Genomic DNA, 18,796 nt, shown 5'->3' on the forward strand with positions numbered 1-18,796 from the left:
ACTTCGATCTAATGGATTCCTGGTTCATATCGGGTCTCTGTTTCTTCTACATGGTCAGTGGTTACTTTCGTTAATGAATGTTTCCCTGCCTGTTTAGTTGTATAACCCGAGCAAACCATTCTAAATGGATTGTCCATTAGGCTTTAACAAACAGTCTATCAAATTAAGCAGGTGTTTGGCTGCACAGCCACAGTGCAACAATTATCATGGTTGCATGCTGCTGGAGAGTCTGTTACCTGGAGCACCCACTTACATTTCTTTGAACAATTACTGTCAGTCTGGAGTAACCTGCATGAGTCTGTTTGACAGCTTACATATTGGCAACATAAGCAGCAAAGCATGAAATCTTAAGTTAGCTTTTGCAAAGCCCCTGAAGGAATATGAAAGTCATAATGATGGATTACCCTGTTTCAAATTTAGAAAAAATTGGGTCTTGAATATTTTACTCTGTGATCCACATGTGAACTTATTTTGTGTTAACAAATCTTTTGTTTGTGCTCTGCACTCGAGGATTTGTCTGCTCACTTGCCAATACAGTGAGAAGTAATGTTCTAGGTTACTGCTTTGTTCAGTGATTTTTGGCAAGACTTGTTTCATCCCCCAATGCTTTCGGAGTGACGTCAGATTACTGACTTCAGGAAGCATGACTCCTCTACCTCCAACTGAAGGGATCAATCCTACTTGTGTTGTGCTGAGTACATTTACAAAGCCTGCATAAACTAGGCCATGATGAAGCAGGTCAGGCTGTTGGTAATTCAGATGTGCATCCACTTGCATGGCTTGAGCTAGTCTTCTGCATTGGTCAGCCTGCTCTAATTTGGTTTTCCATAGGAGCAGGATTTCCCTCTGTCCCTGTACGCAAAAGTCCAATGGTGGAGCAGGCTGTGCAGACTGGCCCATTGGACAACCAGAGAAAACTGCAGCAACCTGTGGGAAGGGGTCCTATAGGAAATCCTCGCAGCAACCGGCAAGCCCAGCTAATAGGTGAGTATGAACTGATAGTGCAGTTTGACATTACTGGTTCAAGGTGCATCTTGGTGATGGTGAAATGTGCAGGCAGTGACTGCAGTGCGATTTACTTTTATCCCCTATATTGAATGAATTGTGACGTAGTGCTGATATTGATGCAAATTGAGTATCAGTTTCTGCCTACAGTCAATCGCGTTACAAACTTTAAATATACTTTCCGATGCACTGGAACATTCATGTATAAGCAGTTTGTTGCGAATATTTATTTAGGACGTGAGTAATTACTATTTTTGGGAGGGAAAGGTTTAGTGGCATGACATTCTTGTCTTGAAAGATGAGTTTTAGCTTCCAAGTTTTTCTGGGGCCAGTGTGATCTTCTTTATACTGGCTTTCAGTTGATTTGTACCTCTGAGTGAACACAGCTGTTGGTGTGAATAGTGCTGTAATAATGGAGCAGTTTGTAGTGGTCTGTATTTCTGCATGTTCTGGCAGTGCTGTTTCTGAGCTGTGTAAGGCATACTCAAATGGAGTCATTCTATCATATGACATGAAGTGTAAACAGACCTGTCCAATACATCAAAAATACAACCTAATAGTTTAAATTCCTGTAATTCAGTTCGGGTAAAAGCAAGTAACATTAGATATGACGTGAGTAACCACCTTCTGTAAGCCAGTAATGGAATATATCTAGTAATCTACCGCTGCAATCTAATGCAAAGTTAAGCAAGCAATCTTTTCATCTCCCAAAGGGCAAATTAATTATATCTTATTCTGTGTAAAGAAATTACTTGATCCTAATTGCAGGCTCTGTGAAGTTAAGCATATGGAAAGTGTTTGGTGTTCATTCCACATAGGCTGAAGTATTCAAAGCCATCTGTGTTGTAGTGCACAGTGAAGTATTTGAAGTACTCTCCTGTAATGAGTAACTGGCGTTCTTTTGTCATGTAATGCACCTTGAAATCTCAGATGTCCTTTAATCTGAGCAATCTGTAATGCTTAACCTATTAAAATTAAAGCAACACGAAATTTCCAGTAGCCGTGCAGGTTGCTCAGTCTAGTTTTGTAATCCAGTGTAGGTTAGAGTAACCTGTTCTTTAGTAATTTTACAGGTTTAGTACACTGGAATTAACTTGTACAGGTTAATTGAATCTTTTCATTAAAAATTGAATAAGTGCATATCAAAAGTAATCATAGTAACAGTCTCATAAGACCATAGTTATTCAAACCTGCTATTTCTAGAGTGTAATGCCAGATGAAGTGAAACTGACACCATATACTCCAATGCAGGGTTAAATTACCAGCAGATAATAAATTGAGGTCACTTAAGCAAACTAATGGAAGTAATCCCTTCCATGAAGATTAAAGTAATTGGTAATCAGTTTGTGTTCTAATGCACAATGAAATATCTCCTGTAGTGAAACAGTAATTGGTGATCTCCATTTTTAATGTGCAGAAGCAATCATCTTTAACTCTTTAGTCTTAAATTAAAACATTCTCTTGCAGGGTTTGTATTGCTTACTACTAGGAACCCTGGGTAGTTCCCGATCTTTAGATAAGGTACATCCGACCAATCTTTTCCAATAAAATGTAGAGTATGCCAAGTCGTTTTTATTATTATTTTTTTTTTTGTAGTACCATTTAGATTAGTCCAGAGTAATCCTCTGTATTGTAATGCAGGCAAATTCTTCTATTTAACAGAATAACTACAGATACTGTATTATAAAATGGGACTGTAGTAATTTAATACTGGATAAAATCAAAGTAGCAATCTAAAAATAGGTAAAACTAACGTAGGTTTCTACTTCTGAGTTTAGCATAAGGCTAAGTAAACCTAATCTTAATAGACACGTTAAATCTCTGAGTAAAGAAGAACCTTCTGCCAACATAGGGTAATGTAATCTAAGTTCTTGCTTTATTCAATGTAGTGTAAAGTAAATGTGCGTCGTTCTTTAAACTAATGCATGATACATCATTGGGACATTTGCAATGAAGTAGTTCATAGGGAGCTAATTGTAGTAATTTTATGTAGGCTAAGCTAATTCACATGACCCATCCTTTAGCCATGGTAAAGAAGTCTTATCATTTTTGCAGACTCATGCAGGTGGTGTAACCTCATTTTGAAAATGTTTTCACTGCTGCTATGCTGTTCTTTTTTGAAGTGTGCGGGAGTGTGCATGTGATGTGTGCCCAATTGCTGAGTTATGCAAGGCAAAAGCTTTAACTATTGATTTTGACATGTGTATTAGTTCGAACTAAGAGTTGCACTCGTACAATTTTCATTAAGCGTGAACTAGACAAATGTTTGTTCATTACAAGTTAATATTTGAAGTAGTAACACTTTCTTTTTTTATTGTATTAGACACTGTTCAACCACCATCTGCACAAAGTCAGTTACCAGTGAATGATGAGAATCAAAGGCCTCCAAGGAGGCGGTCAGGTAACTTCAATGAGAATCTTAATCAGATTGTGCTAATCACTGTCTGAAGTATTGATCATGACTACGACAGGGCAAGGTCCTAGTAGTTGGTGAAATATAGAGAAAGCTGCAGTTGATGGCATGTTCAGCATTAGACTACACACTGATGCAATGTTCTTCTACCTTTGCTGTAGTTTTAGTAAATTTTTCTTTAAATTAATTTGATCGATAACCTGCATTTGTGTATGTTATTAGCATGTGTAGTAGTAGTGCTATGCATACTACCACCAAGTGTTGGGCTCAAACATGTGCAACTTGTTTTTCTTCAAAAAAGGTTTCGATTCATGAGGTATAGTGACTTCACCTATTGCTGGTAATGTGCATGAGGATTGGTTCCATTGTGTACCCCCTCACCACCCGCCTCAGCTGACCGGGTCAGACGTGTTGTCACCAAGCTCCGGGTTGATGTCTTGTGGTGTTGCCGGGCCCGCTCGGATCCCCTACTCTGTGTAAAACAATTGCCACGTTTTTGGTTGGAAATGTGGTGTACCGATCGAGCAAGATATCGTGTCCTATTTGGGTCTTCACCCTTCTGGGGCCTTCTCTGCAGTTAGACAATGGAGAATGTTCCATTTGTCTGTCATCAAGATTTATTGTAATGGTTTTCAGTAACCAATCCATCATCTGTTCATACAACAATAAAAACACAGATAAATAAGATTTTTTTTTTTTTTTTAGAGTAACATAATATACAAGACCCAATTAACTTCACTGTTAAGTTAAAAAAAAAAAAAAGTGTTGACCAACATGAAGTCGCGTCACACAACTTCATTAACGCTTAGAATGAAGAACTGGGAAGACCTGACGGCAATTAAAAACAGCTAAGTGCAATAGTATGAAGTCTTAAATCATTCTAAAGAAAGCGCAATTGATTTTGACAAGACACTGCCAGAGCTGAATGGACATCAACTCCTTGCTAAGTTAATCGAATACACCTTCATTAACACTTTCAAAGATTAGATGAATACTTTAAAAAAAACATTGAAAATGCCTGGCAGCATTTAATCAAAGTACATTGGTATAAAGTCTTAAATCATTCTAAACAAAGTGCAATTATTTTTAGCGACACTACCAGAGCTGAATGGACTTCAACCCTCGCTTAATGGAGTTCAAAACATGACTGGCATCGCCATTTAGTCAATAAGGTACATTAGTGTTGACTCCCAGGTGCTGAACATCTACTGGAGCTCATTCGCCCTCTGCCGGAAATAATTGGGCATCTAGCCCCATTATAAAGTGCTTTAAAATAACACCTAGATGTAAGAGCTCAGTGGACAGTTCACTTTCACAACTACAATATTTTTCATTGAAATGCCTTAATATAACAAAGAAATCGTTCTTCCATGATCGTTTGATCAGAGGCCCCACTCTGTAAAAAAAAAAAAAAAAAAAAAAAAAAAAAGTACTATGTATAGTATGGAAGACTGGGCTTTCAATATGTATTTATCAACTGGCAAAAGCACAGCCAAATACATGCTTATCTGCTGTCTGCAATACGCTGACTGCCCTCTCCAAGAATAGGATTAACCTGACCAGTAGCTATGGTTGTGTGCTGCAAGCTGACCTTGGAACGACTACTGTCCTTATTCTTTGCCCTAAGCCTTCTCCCCCCATGACTCCACCTACCATGAGTTCCGCCATAGGGTTGGCCATATACCCTAAGGTAGAGATGCATAAGCTACCGGAGGTAGAGGTCTTATTGGAGACGCTCTTCCACCCAGTGCTCCGTGCAGTACCTCCATGCTTCAGGGAATATTTAATTCTGCGCTCAACATTTAGATGCCTGTAAAGGCCAGGGTTAACAGATCTGAAGACACCACTCTTTGATCTAGTATACTTTAGGGAACAACTTCCACTGGACTAGGTTTTCGTCCATATCACCCACAAGTGTGGCAGTGATCAGGGCATGAGTGATGCACCACCTACAGACAGGGAAAGTAGGAAGATAGACATGGCAAGAAAATGTCACTGCTCAGTCTGTGACACGTTGGCACATCACCAACTCTGTAGTTTTGCTAACCCGGCAGGGCGCACTGGGACAAAATCGAAGAGTTTCTGAAGCACCTTGCAAACCAGAACAAAAGGGGGGACAAGAACTTGTCAGAGGCCAAGCTCATCTCCAACATCAGCATTCGCGTCCCCTTGATGCTGCGGTTACCGCAGCCTGTGGGATAAATTAAAGTATCCTTCGTCCACATGCTTAGCTGCGTGTTTCCGGCTTCAACCTGGAAGTCCAGCAGCACCTGCTCAAAATGCTGTTGAATGGGGAGAAAATATTCAGACCGTCGGTTGCCTAGATCCTCAAAGATAAATTAGGCCACTGATACTGCTAAAGGCATGGGAGCACCTCCAACTCCTACCTGTGGTTCCTTTTGTCTAAGTACTGTGGGGGTTCCAAGACAGCCTCTCCAGAGGAATCTACCTCTCTCAAAGACCGCAAAAACAGCAGCCCTCTCCAGAGCTACTACAGAGGGAGGTTACAAGGGCAATAACTCTAGGGGCAGAGCCACCAAGGTTCCCTCCCCTGCAAAGCATTGATTCACTTGTGCTTCCCCCTGAACACAAAACCTTTTGGGTTGGGGGGGGGGATTCAGGCTGGAGGAGTTTCTGTCCCGGTGTTTGGGTATCCCCTCTGATCAATGGGTCATTAATATCATAAGCAAGACTCTCAAACTCCCTCTCTCCCCAGAATATCAGTGCCCCCAAGAGGAAGTGGAGGCAATTATTTCCGAAGGTGCTATAGAGCTTATGCCGCTTCACCATTGTGGCAAGGGAGCTGTACTCCCTGTACATTCACAAAGGCAGGTTGCAGGCTCATACTTTACCTCAGGCCTCCCAACAAATGCATCCTGTCGGAGCACTTCCATATGGTGACAGTCCATGATGTCATCCCTTTACTACAGCAAGGTGATGTCATGACCACCCTTGATCTGAAATACTCATAGTTCAGTGTCCCCATCCACCCTGCACACCATTGGTTCCTCTGCTTCGTGGTAAGTGTCGATTTATAAATTCGAAGTGCTGCTCTTCGGGCTCACCACAGTACCCAGAGTTTTCATTGTCTTGCTATGGTAGCTGCTCATCTTGGGAGGAACGGCGTCCACATCTTTCCTTTACTTAAAAGACTGGCTGATCAAGAGCAGTGCTTGGCTCAATACACAAACCACCATAGTCTCCTGTATGGCCTAGGGTTTACCTTTCAATACCACAAGGTCCCAACTTCAGCTCCTTCAAACCCAGCCCTTCAGGGGGTCGACAATTAACTTCTGAAAGCCTACCAAAGCCATGCAAGGGTGCAAACTCTCCAATCACAGCCCCCCCCCCACCTCTGGGCCAGGTGGTCAAGTAAAGGTCAGGACAGTAATGCTCCTCATCAGTATGAGGGCCTTTTATTGTGCCATTGGTCCCCCATGCCAGGTTCTACATGTACCTGTTGCAGATGTGCCTAGCTGCAGTGGTCTGAATCATAGGTCACTGGGAGGATATAGGGTTAAGGGGCCACACTCCTTGCTCTGCAGTTTTGGAATGACAACAACCTGTTGCATGGGTGGCCCTTTCGTGAGCCAGTGTCACAGGTAACCATCACAATGAATGCTTCCCTCACACAGTGGGAAGGGGGAGGCACACTTACAAAAGATTTAACCATTCAAGGGGTGTGAACACCCCATCAACAGTCTACACCTAAACTACCTGGAGCTGCTTGCCTTTCAGCTAGCCCTCTGTGTTCCTGTCATCCATTAAAAGAATGTCCTCATTTGCACAGACATGAGTGTGTTTCACATAGAGAAGCAGGTTGACTCTTCTTAGTTGTCTGTTGGCCCACATGTGGTGTCGTACACCATCACAAAGTCTCTACTGGGAGTACCTGCAGGGACGAGACAATTTTGCAGACTTGCTCACCAGGATGCAGCAGCAAAGCCACAAGTGGGAACTCCACCTAAAAGTCCTACTCAGTACTTTTGTTTGACTGCTTTGTATACCTCACTCATCCTGGTGGCCTCTACCTGCTCCAAAAAGCACTGGTTTACCTCCTTCCTAGACCTCGCTAGTGTCTTGAGAAGCTGCCCAGTAGGCCACTGCATGCTGAGACATCTTAGCCTCAAGCAAATAAATCTTTTGATTTGGCTTCTGTGGTCTTAGAATTCGGTTACTGCTACCTACCCCCAGCGTGTAGAACCTTCTTGAGTGAGGCCTGCAGGCCTTCAATGAAAGCCTGTTGTTTATCCAAAAGGAAGATTTGTACTCTACTGAATTCATAGGCACTTCAACCCATTCCATGCAGCAATCCAAGACCGTATGTTACCTGTTTCACCTGGATCAATATCGACTCTCACCTCCATTATACTTCATTTTTATGTATGATTTTAAGTCATCGTACTTTGAGGAGATTCTAGGCAGGGACAGGAGGCACCCATAGTCCTCAAGACTTACGGATTCTCATTTTGAGTCACTTCACTCATACCCTCTACACTTCCTCTCTTAGAAGGTAGTTTTCATAGTGACAATTGCCTCCCTTAGTTGTGTGAGTGAGCTTCAGGCACTTACACTACATGATGTTTTCTTTTAAGTTAATACCGATTTAATAGTCCTTATAACAATTTCCCAATTTATACCTAAGGTGGTCTCTTCATTCCACCTTTGTCTTGCCTTTGGACTTCCAGTGTTCTTCCCTTGTCCAGAGTCTAGATGTTAAGAGGCCTTACAACAAGTGTTCACATGACCACCCTTTCGAATAATATATACACAGACCTATTGCACCAAAGCTAAATTACATTTACCTAGCTCTCCCAGACCCCACGCTTCCCTCAAAAGATGGACCTCTATGGCAGCCTTGGGTAACGTCTCAATAGCAGGCATCTGCATAGCAGATACCTGTTCAACTCCACAGTTTCACCATGCATTACTTTGTGGATGTCAGAGCTCCCCAACTAGCTAATGTAGGCAAAGCGGTCCTTTGTACACTCTTTCAATCTTGTGCAGCATCCTCTGGCCAGCCACTGCTTGGGGATGGGGCTGCTTTACGTTCTGTGCATAGCATTTGTGCCCACAGATACACATACCATGAACGCAAAAGGTAACTTATCCTATAAGCATCGGTTTGTGGCATGTAATGTTGTAGATTCACATGTGCCAACCCTTTTCCCTGGAAGCCTTTGGATGTTGCAGATACTTTTTCTTCGCATGTTAATCTTCTTTCTACTCCATTTCCATCCTTGTCCGCCATGCGGGAAAAACAATCTAACAATGGAGCTGATGTTCAGGTGTATTACCAGCAATATTTTGAATTACTATACCTAGTGACTAACTTCATTAAAGAAAAACAAGTTACACACGTCGGAGCCAAACACTAGATGGTTGGTATGCACAGCATGTGAATCTACAGCACTACATGCAACAAACTGATGCGTGCAGGGTAAGTAACATTTTCTATATAGTGCTTTTTAGACAGTAGTTTTTTGTCAAAAGCTGGCTTCCTCGTGTTAAAAGGAACTTGTCCATTTTAGTGGTGAACCAGTGGTATTCCTACAGATATTCCATGGATTTCTGCAAAAGTTGACTGATTATAATTGTAAATTCACATGGTTTTTAATCTAGTGGTAGGATAAATTGCGTGGTATCCAATAACACCAATAGAGAAGACCACTTAAATCGTAATTCATTCTGTATTCTATTATAAACCCTTCTTGAGCCAGTTTATGGTAACCTTGAGGTATACAAACTTTTTTTTTCTTTTAAAGTTAGTAGTTTCTCACTGTTAACTCTTATTGGCATAGGACTGTCAAAATTAGATTTTTCGTATGATCAGTGACCTGTTTCAAAGTATCTTGATGGTTAATATGTATTCTTCATCTTAACTTCAATCTTTATTTTAATGCTGATACTACTTGAATTCTGTAACAGATTTGGCTAATCTCGCTTGCTCCATTGCAGGTAATAGAAGAACACGTAATCGTTCCAGAGGACAAAACCGGCCAGTCAGTACAAAGGAAAATGCAATCAAATTTGAAGGAGACTTTGATTTTGAAACGGCAAATGCGCAATTTAACCGAGAAGAACTTGACAAAGAATTTAAGAATAAACTAAACATTAAAGGTTTGCTACCATCAACTTTGAGACTTTATCTATTTAATTGACCTGTAGGGTTGGTAATCTTTGGAGGGTAGGGGTGCTGTTCTGTGACAATTCTGGCTCATTCCAGAGGTGTTTTGGCATGTACTCAGAAGAGCTGTATTGTTTAGAGTTGGCACGGACTTCCCATTTAGGGTTAACTTGAATGACTAGTAACTGTACCTCGTATGCTGGCTTTTGAAAACTTTTTTCTTGTAACAACTGGAGTTTATGGATAGCATGTAGGTGCCAGTTTTAATTTTTAATGTTCTTGGCAGTACCTTCAATTGTGATCGTAGCAGACTGTCACTCCATTGATAAATTAGTCCTAACCTTTCCAGGATGGGGTTGTATAGAGCTTTTTTTTTTTCCTGATACGTGAAGTCTCAGAATTGCATTTTAGAATTGGCACACCTTTTTTACCCTGGGTAATTTGTGACTTCTTCCTAAATTGACCTTTCTATTCCTTGTGGGTTCACACTTGCTTGATCAGGGAGTTTTTGCAGCCTCGGTTTACTTTTTGTCCCTCTACCGCATGCTGATCAGTATGTTGAGGTGAAGATTCTTTATGCTGTGCAAAAGTGTAGTGCTGTTCAAACACCCTCTATATAGAATGTATTACCCGGTCAATTCTCTGCCATTTTAGTGAGGATAAAAGTGGGAGCTCTGCTACCTTAGTTAAATGTCTTAAACATTGCTAACACTGTACATGGCTGAGATCCCCCCCTCTGTATTTAACAGTTCAGATGATTGTATCAGGGTATTGGGCAAAGGTACAAGACTGGGTGCAGTTGGGTACTGGCTTACTTGCTGACACTTGACTCAGTTTGAGTTTAATTACTCAAGATTTTCCAGCATGGACTCTTTCATAGATTCACATATTTTGGAACGTTCTCGGTCTGGCAGGGAATCCCTGGTGAACTTTTCCGCACCAGCTTTAATGGCGATTGCCCATCCACGTCATTGTTTGGCATCTGCATGAGCATGTATTTCCCAGTAGGTAACTGGGTGCAGGTGGGCCTATCCACTCCCTATTCTCATCCTTCCTGATCCCCTTCTCCCCACCCTGCATTTACACTCCTAAAAGACCATTTCTTGCCAGCAGGCAGTGACAATTGGGGGTCTGTTATCTGTCGCTGCACTTTGTGTCTCATTGTTACAATGAACTTTACCAAACGCAATAGGTCTTTACTTTAACTTGTGAGCATAGGCCTATTGGCCTTGTCAGTGCTTGAATGTTTCTGCATACTTTGTAGCCAGAAGCATTCCAAAGTGGCTGGCCATGCATGCGAATGAATGCAGATCCTTAGCATTGGAAGCAAAATTGGATTGTGGTCTGTAAATGCAAGGTAATTACAATACATGGGCTTGCACATGTATTGTGGCAGTCTTGCAGTGATTTGATTTTTTTGTTTGACAAGTTATTCCAAGATGGCAGCGAATGTATACACATGCATAGTTGGCCATCTTGGAATGGTATTTGTCAAGAGGTGGATGAGGAAGGAAAGTTGTATGAAGAAATATACATGCTCATGTAATTCTAAAACTGAAATTATTTACTGATATCACTAGTGGAAGGATATAGCTCATCCATTTTAAAAATGTAAAGCATTGAGTGGGAGAAACTCCAGAATAGGGAGTAAAGAGATCGGACAGTGAATAGAGTCCAGAAAAACAATAGTGAGCTAGGCGCTGCCCCTACATGACCGCTAAAGCATTCTATTGAGACCTAAATGGTCAGGAATATTTAGCTGTTCCTCCTCTCCCAGATGGTGTTCCAGAATTGATTCCGGTGAATGGTCATAGCCCAGTTAGGGAGGCAGTTATAGTATGTGAATTTCCTGACTCATCAAACTTAAGATTGATAGCCAGCGACCTGAAATTCTGCATTAGACTGTTACTCATGAGTAGTTTGCATTCAGACAACTCAACACTGTAAGAGTTAAGGCGTCCTGGCATTTCTTGGAAAGCACATCGCAGCTTGTATATATGTACCATAAAGGGTGCAGACTTCTAACAGGAACCACTTGTGCACACACCAGGAGGATGGCAGCTAGGGTGGTGCTCTTCCCACAGTCACTTTCTGATCTGCAGTCCAGCAACCTAGCAGAAGTGAGGACTTTAAGACGCAGCATTGCACTGTCTAAAGCGCAGCTGAGGGTGGAACAGGATTTGTAAAGTGTTCACCCTTTGGGACATTTTGGGGCTGGGTAACAGATATTTAACCAAATCAATGCTACTCAATGTATTGATCTTCGTGGAAAGGCGGATTATACCAGCAATGTTTCAAACCTGCAGCCATGAGGTCAGATTCTGGAGTGGATGCATTGGTCCACTGAGGCACCAGACCTAAGTGGGCCAGGTGATGGACAGGAGCTTGGTCCCATAAAGGGAACTTCATTCCATGTTTTTCCTTTGTACTGTTTACAAAACATGTGAACATGAGCTATACCGAGACAGGTTACTAGCCTGTAACTACTGTTTTTCACTCTGGCATCCTTAATTTTTGCCACCTCATGAGTTTTTACTATGATCCTCCCTTTTGCCAAGAACATCTGATGGAAATGTCCTGTTATGTTGACCTCAGTAGCTGCTCGGCAGAACCAATCAGTGAGGAGGGTGAGCTGTGGTGTTGCAAAATGTATTGCTGCAATGTTTGCTCTTACTAAGCATTTGCAGCAGCACATTTGAAGCGTGTGAACCTATGAAAGCTATAGAGAACTGAAGTTGCAGAAACCTTTTTTTCTATGATGTTGAATTGTGGAACCTAGATACTTTTATCACAATGCAAAAATGTAATACAGGTGCAAATCCTTGCCTGTCCTTAATGCAAGGAAGCATCACACACCTGAATGCTCTAGCTTGTGTAACAGTCTTCATTCCTTATTTTAGATGACAAGCCAGAGAAAGAAGAGGAGAAAACGGATTCTGGTGTGGAGACCCAAAACAGTGAGGGTGTCCCAGAGGAAGACCCTCTGGGGCCGAATTGCTATTATGACAAAACAAAGTCTTTCTTCGACAACATCTCTTCTGAGATGAAGTCCAGGTAACTTTCCTTTAATTCATTTTTTCCATGCACGACTACTAGGCTATAACTGCTGGTTTGCGTACAATGAAGTGATTTAGGCTGAGCAATTGAACTGGCATGCATATCTTAATCCATTTTCAGACCGGTGAGCAGTCTTGCTGCTCTTCTTGGCATGCATATATACGCAGTACTTGCATCGATAAATCCGAGTACCCTGCTCTTGTTTGGTCCAGTTTCAGGTATCCCACCTATAGGTGACTTTCGATCAGAGTGGAGGTAAGCCTTATGGCTCTGTAAGCTGCACATTCATGAATGTATAACCAGGATCCAGCTTCCCAAGTGTCCAGCTCAGCTACAAATTATTGGTTCTGTAGCATAACCTGTCTGTAGCTGTGTGGGCCTAGCAATGGTGCTTTCAGATATTACTTGTGGATTTCTGTAGCAAGCTAGAATTTTTAAATAACTGACTTGAGTGCTTGTCCAGCTTGCTGTGTGGAATAATTATTATTTTTTTTACTAATGACCAACTTTTTTTCTGTCACTGCATTGGTCTGCAGAATTTCATTCATGCGGATTCTTGTTGTTTTTTCTTGGGCCAAAGCCTTCAATTTGAGCACATTTTGTGGGGATTGAAGAGCTGCTTCCATTAAAGAATTGCTGCCTATGCTCATGTGTTTATCAACACCAATGCCATAATTGTATTTGCTCTTTCAACTCTGCTAGCAGTTCATGGCCTCCCTTTCACATTGCACAGTTATAATGCATCCTTCATTCCCTACTCATTCACTGTCTCCAGTTATCGAGATCCGCGATCCTTTTGGCTAGTGTGGTTATAGATTTAATCTCTCAAGGATGCAATTGTTTCCTCCTATGAGGTGGATTGGATCGCTCAATCGTTTTAGTGCAAAGGATTGATCTCTGGGGATTTAACTTGTGGGCACGGGAACATGAGGTTTTACGGACCGCAAGAAGGATCATTTTTTGAAGGTGGTTAACAAATATCAACTACGGTCCATGTAAAGATGGCTTTCCCCAGAATTCTGGCGGGAGCATCTAATGGGGGTTGTCTCTTTCAAGGTGTAACTTGTCCCTATTTCAGTATGATATATAAAACTGTTCCTATTTGATTTGAGGCTTAGAAAGAGCTTATTCATAGTTCATATTTGCTTCTGAAACTATCATAACTAGTCACGTGTGGTAAATAATGGGCCTTCAGTACATGGACAATGGGGCTAAAACAATTGCCGATAGCCAACATTGAAGTAGTGTCTGACAAAGTGGTCTCCCTTCCAGCTGCGTAAATGCAGTTTGAATCCAACTAGTGATTGCGCATGTCCGTGTTTGAGTTGTGGTCCGTTGTATGTGAAGTGCATATACGTTTTTGGGTACTGCAGAACAATTGAGTGCCAGTTGTTGAACAAACTGCCAGACATGAGCAGTTGAAAGTATCTGGTTACATAATCTTCTGCATAACTATTCAGATGGGGGGAACTGGTGTAATTGGATTATCGGACCAGGGTCTGGGAATTTATACATTTTGCCCCACAAACCTAGAGTTTAAGAAATTCTTTATCAAATACTTAAACCTTTTTCATCAGAAGCTAGCGAAGAGATTGTAAGAATGGTCTTTTGAGTAAGCTACATAGTGGCATTTTGAGTGAGCTGCAATTTAGAGAGGTGGCTGGAGAACCCAATGTAAATACAGATGCAAGTGTTCAGTTTAGGACAAAAGTATTCGATATGAGGTCGAAGTGATGCAGTAACCTTTTATGGTTCTAGAACGCTTTATGCAGAAGCATAAACATGGTCTCCACCTGGTCAATTAACATTACCCTCGATGCCAAAATTCTTAACACTGGGATGGACTTGGGACAAGAGTTCACAGATTGTGGCTGGAGACGCTTGGCAGTTTAGGGATTCACAAAAAATAGTGGTCCTGCAACTTCTAATCAGAGTTAAATGTGGTAGAGTTTTTTTCAGTGCAGCTGATAATCGTGATTATTTTCTACATACACAAAGAAGACTAGACTGGTATATTTACCAGTGAATACCAGAGGAATGTCAATGTAGGCCTGGGGGGCTACTTTGAATTGTAAAAGTCCCACTTAGTGTGTGTTCTTTGAAAGAATTCATTTCAGCAGTGCCACAATTGACTTGTTGCTGTAACCTCACACTTAAGACGTCTATCCTGGTAATGGAGCAGATTTGAGGTGGAAATTGGCAAGCTCCTTTAACTCTGAAAGGGTGTGGCATGGGAAGGAAGCGTTTTGATTCTTTATTTATTAGTGGTGTCATTCCAGTCTCTTTTGCTTTCTGGGAAGAACAGACTAAACACTTTATCGTGCACAAGAGATCACTAAAACTTACAGGTGTTCCTTTGGGTGAAAGGGCTAGCGAGAGATACAAGTAGTGATCATTTTGAGAAATGGTTTTTCCTTTGATCCATATAACAAAAGTCGGTCAGACATTGGAGCAGTTGAAAATGTTTAACTGCTGTGGCATGGTGAGCTCTTGGATCATACATGTGTAGTAGTAATAGGTGCCAGAATTATTGGTGTATTGTAGAACAATTGGCCTTGTTTTTGGTTAGACCATACTACTTTAAATAGATTTTGGAGCTTTGTTGCCAGCCTGCTTGGGTTGTGGGTTTCCAGTTGCAAGGTTGCTAATGAAGGTAAATCCAGTCTTCTGTTCCCAGTGCTGCGGATGATAACCTCACAAGGATTGCAGTGGCCTTGGTATGGGGAAAGGGGAGATGGGTAGATCTAGACTCCATAAATTGTCTTACACTGCCGAGTCCCACAGGGACATACAACCCTGAATTTGTTTTGCATCAAACTACAAACCTCTTTAGGTGCGTCAGTACTGCCTTGTGTTAATGATGTTACTGTAGTGTAACACTGAAGTGTGACTGCTATGTTTAGACTAGCTCAATTGGGTGTACAGGATAACTGGTGTACTACCTGGTGTATTCCTGTTCGATAAACGCTGGATGGAATGGGTCAGGGACTTTGCATAGCTAACTTAATTTTAGTTTTGCAGTATGGAAGTTTAAGCACTTGTGAGCTGGCTTGCTGCTACTTTCTCTCACTAGCCTCTTACATGATACTGGATAATTGACTTTAATATGGAGCATGAGGTAGCTTTTAATCCAACACTTGTATATTGGGTGAAAACACTGGCTTGCAACACAAGGCTTTCTCTGTTTTGGCAAAAATGTTGCCCATATTTGTTTCATCCATGTCAGTTTCTTGTACTGATTTCATTAACTTTTTTTTTGTCTCTTACCAGGCGTACAACATGGGCTGAGGAACGGAAGCTGAATACAGAGACATTTGGAGTCTCTGGAAGGTTTCTCCGTGGCCGCAGCTTCCGTGGTGGATTCAGAGGTGGAAGGGGCGGTGCTACCCCCAGAAGAAACCAAACAACCCAGAGGGCTGGAACAGGAAGAGTGTAATGGAGGCGTGCGGTTCAACGCTCTAGTACTCTTGGTTTCTGAGACAGACTTGGTCTTCCATCCATTTTTTTTTTTTTTTATGTTTGCTTCTAATTTGAAGTTGACACTATGGACTCTTGAGTGGAACAGTACGTCAGTGTTTATTTTCGTTTGGTGATCTGTGTATAGGAATAATGGCCGTGCTGATGGTATTGTGGGGAAGTAATTGGGTCATTTATTTTGTATTGGGGCTGCTTAAAGCAGGAGTAACTTGAACTTTGTACATTGAGCTTCTACCAATCTTCTGCAATGGCATCTCGTTAACCTGCATTTAAGATGCCCCATTGTTCTGAGACTTCGAAGGAAGAGTCGTCTTTTAGTCCTAAGTTAGACCGAAGCCAATAGGGATTCTATAAATGGGGCCTTAAACACTTTTTTATTTAATTTTTTTCCCCAACCTAAAGCACTTAATACATTTTCAGCTGAAGATCCAGCTGAACAAATGGGTTCACAGCATTAATAACGGCCATCTTTGTCGTTTCTGCGGTCAGGTTTTGCGACCTAGTTTTGCAGCCTGTATAAAATGTAAACTGGATTGAGTTTTTTTTTTTTGTGTGTGCAAGTGTAAAGAACAGCCAACCCTTCAGAGAAGGTAGAATTGCAGCATACCCAGATGGGGAATCTACTAATCTGTGCAGACTGAATGGCATGCAGGTTTCTGCTACCTCCAAACTGAAATGTGGTTGTTTTACCAACTGCCCCCTGTCCTCTCCCCTCTCCTATAACTTGTAAATAGTTAATGAGGCAGTTTTAAGAAGCAGTACAAAGGTTTATCGCATGAATCAATGGCTCAAATTTTGTTTAAGCATGTCCGTTTAGTTGCAGTTTTTGTGAAGGCAGCGCTATTTCTAATTGGCACCTCCTTAAAGGCACTGAATTTAAGTTGCGAATCTTGTTAAGCGAATATAAAGCTTGCCTTTATTTTTGTAGAAAGTAATTTACTAAAATCCAATTTAGTACACTGCCACGGGGTCTTCTGTAAATTGTAATTTGGCAATAAACATTTAGAGATGTTGGTAGTTTGTTGGTACTTTAATAAACTCTTCAGGTTTTTAGTTGGTTACAGCAAATATTTGCCACATGGAAGTTATTATAGCTTTGCATAATGTCATCCTCTAATGACTGTGTGCAGAACAGGAACTTGTCCAGAGTAGCACATTGTTCTGAATTAACCAACATTTTGGATGTCCATTCTTTTTCCCCTTCCCATCTAATTTGTGTTTAAAAAAAAAAACAGACCATCATATCGTTGGATTGAGCGACTACAAAACTTAAAATTTGCCTTCCTGCAGTAGTGGGCAAGACTCTTTTTAATTTTTTTCTGTTCATTTGCTATGAATAGACTTGTATGTAATGTTTGTTTTTTTTTGTAACCACAGCACTCCGACTTGAGCACATCTTCGAAAAAAGACCTTCAATGCATTACATTAAAATAATGGGGATTTAAATAAGGCCTTAGTACTTGGCTCCAATGTCTGCCTGGATCGCCAACTTGGATATTTTTAAAGGAAATAAACATCCAGTAAACCTTGCACTTTTATGTTACAATTTACAGTAAATCTTGCAAACTGAGTATGCCTTTGCTTCATAATTTTTGTTTGACTTTTTAATTAATTGTAAAGTTGTCAACTACTGCCAACTATATGCACTTACAAGGACAAGATGAGCATCATTTGGGACATTCCAACACTTTCACTGGAGACAAGTAGCCAATAGTTGTAATCTTCGGATGGCTCACTGTTTGGCGCCATAAACATAAGAATCAGCCCTTTTACAATTCTGTCAGAACTCACCATTTAAGTGGAACTTCAGGGGTCAAATCTTCCACCCAGGTCCGCAAAAAGGGACCATCTTGAAGCTTTTCATCCCTCCTGCTATGCCTCGTATGTAGTTTGCCAATGACCACTCTACCACATGCATGTTGCAGAGTTTTTTGATGGGGGGTGCCCTCTGCCCCATCCAGATGACCGCGAGCTGTCACCTGGCCAATACAAAGGCCAGCTGTAAAAATGTGTGTGCTGTTTTCTGCCCCATGGGCCTGCAAATGTTTATCAATTGACAGAACTGCGGTGTAGGCGTACCCTGCAGCACCCTAGCGAAAGTATTCGTAGCCTGTGTTTGCTGCAGATGCACATGCTATGCCTACTCCTGCCATCTAGTGGTGGGCCTGGACTTTGAAAGTGTTTTTTCTCAAGGAAGCTTTATGATCGGTGTTGCACATCGATTCTCCTCAAACCCACCCACCCCCTTTCAAGGCATTGTGCATGTCAGAACATTTTTCCCCTCGTTTTCTGCTGCTATTGTGCTCTGTTGGATTATGTCAAAGCTGTTCAAGATTTGATGGCAGACTGACAGGGAAAGTAATCAGCGGAATCTATTTCTACACCGGGGGAAAGACTTCCTGGATTCCGAATAACTTGACCATCAAGAATGATAGTCTCCATGTGATGGAGACGAAAAACTCTTAAGACGGTGCCCTCTGTGCACGCCAAGTATGCACACACGCTGTCTGTAACTTGTCTCTCCAGAGAACAAAGAACAGTGCCCTGCCTATGCATTTTAAAAAAAAAATAAGACTCTTTGATCACGATGGGATCGACTGCTCCAGCTAACATGGAGCAGACAAATGAGGCAGAGATCAGCAACGTGGACAGTGAAGCCAGGGTTCCCATCAAGAGGTGGGACGGTAATAGCCAGCCCACATTACTCTATGCTCAAA

The 18,796-nt window shown here is 41.5% G+C and overlaps 1 protein-coding gene across 2 annotated transcripts in view; it reads left to right on the top strand.

The window, feature by feature from the left end:
- The window catches only part of LSM14B (LSM family member 14B), a 47,225-nt gene extending 29,576 nt beyond the window's left edge, over positions 1–17,649 (top strand). For both annotated transcript variants that reach the window (XM_078651588.1, XM_078651589.1), the window contains 5 exons: positions 832–984; positions 3,329–3,406; positions 9,377–9,538; positions 12,446–12,599; positions 15,873–17,649. In XM_078651588.1, the coding sequence (XP_078507714.1) occupies positions 832–984; positions 3,329–3,406; positions 9,377–9,538; positions 12,446–12,599; positions 15,873–16,038 (713 nt within the window). In that variant the 3' untranslated portion in view covers positions 16,039–17,649. The remainder of the gene's footprint in view (positions 1–831; positions 985–3,328; positions 3,407–9,376; positions 9,539–12,445; positions 12,600–15,872) is intronic.
- The last annotated feature ends 1,147 nt before the right edge of the window (positions 17,650–18,796 follow it).

This window comes from Lissotriton helveticus, chromosome 7 (assembly GCF_964261635.1).
Source record: "Lissotriton helveticus chromosome 7, aLisHel1.1, whole genome shotgun sequence".
Taxonomy (NCBI): Eukaryota; Metazoa; Chordata; class Amphibia; order Caudata; family Salamandridae; genus Lissotriton; species Lissotriton helveticus.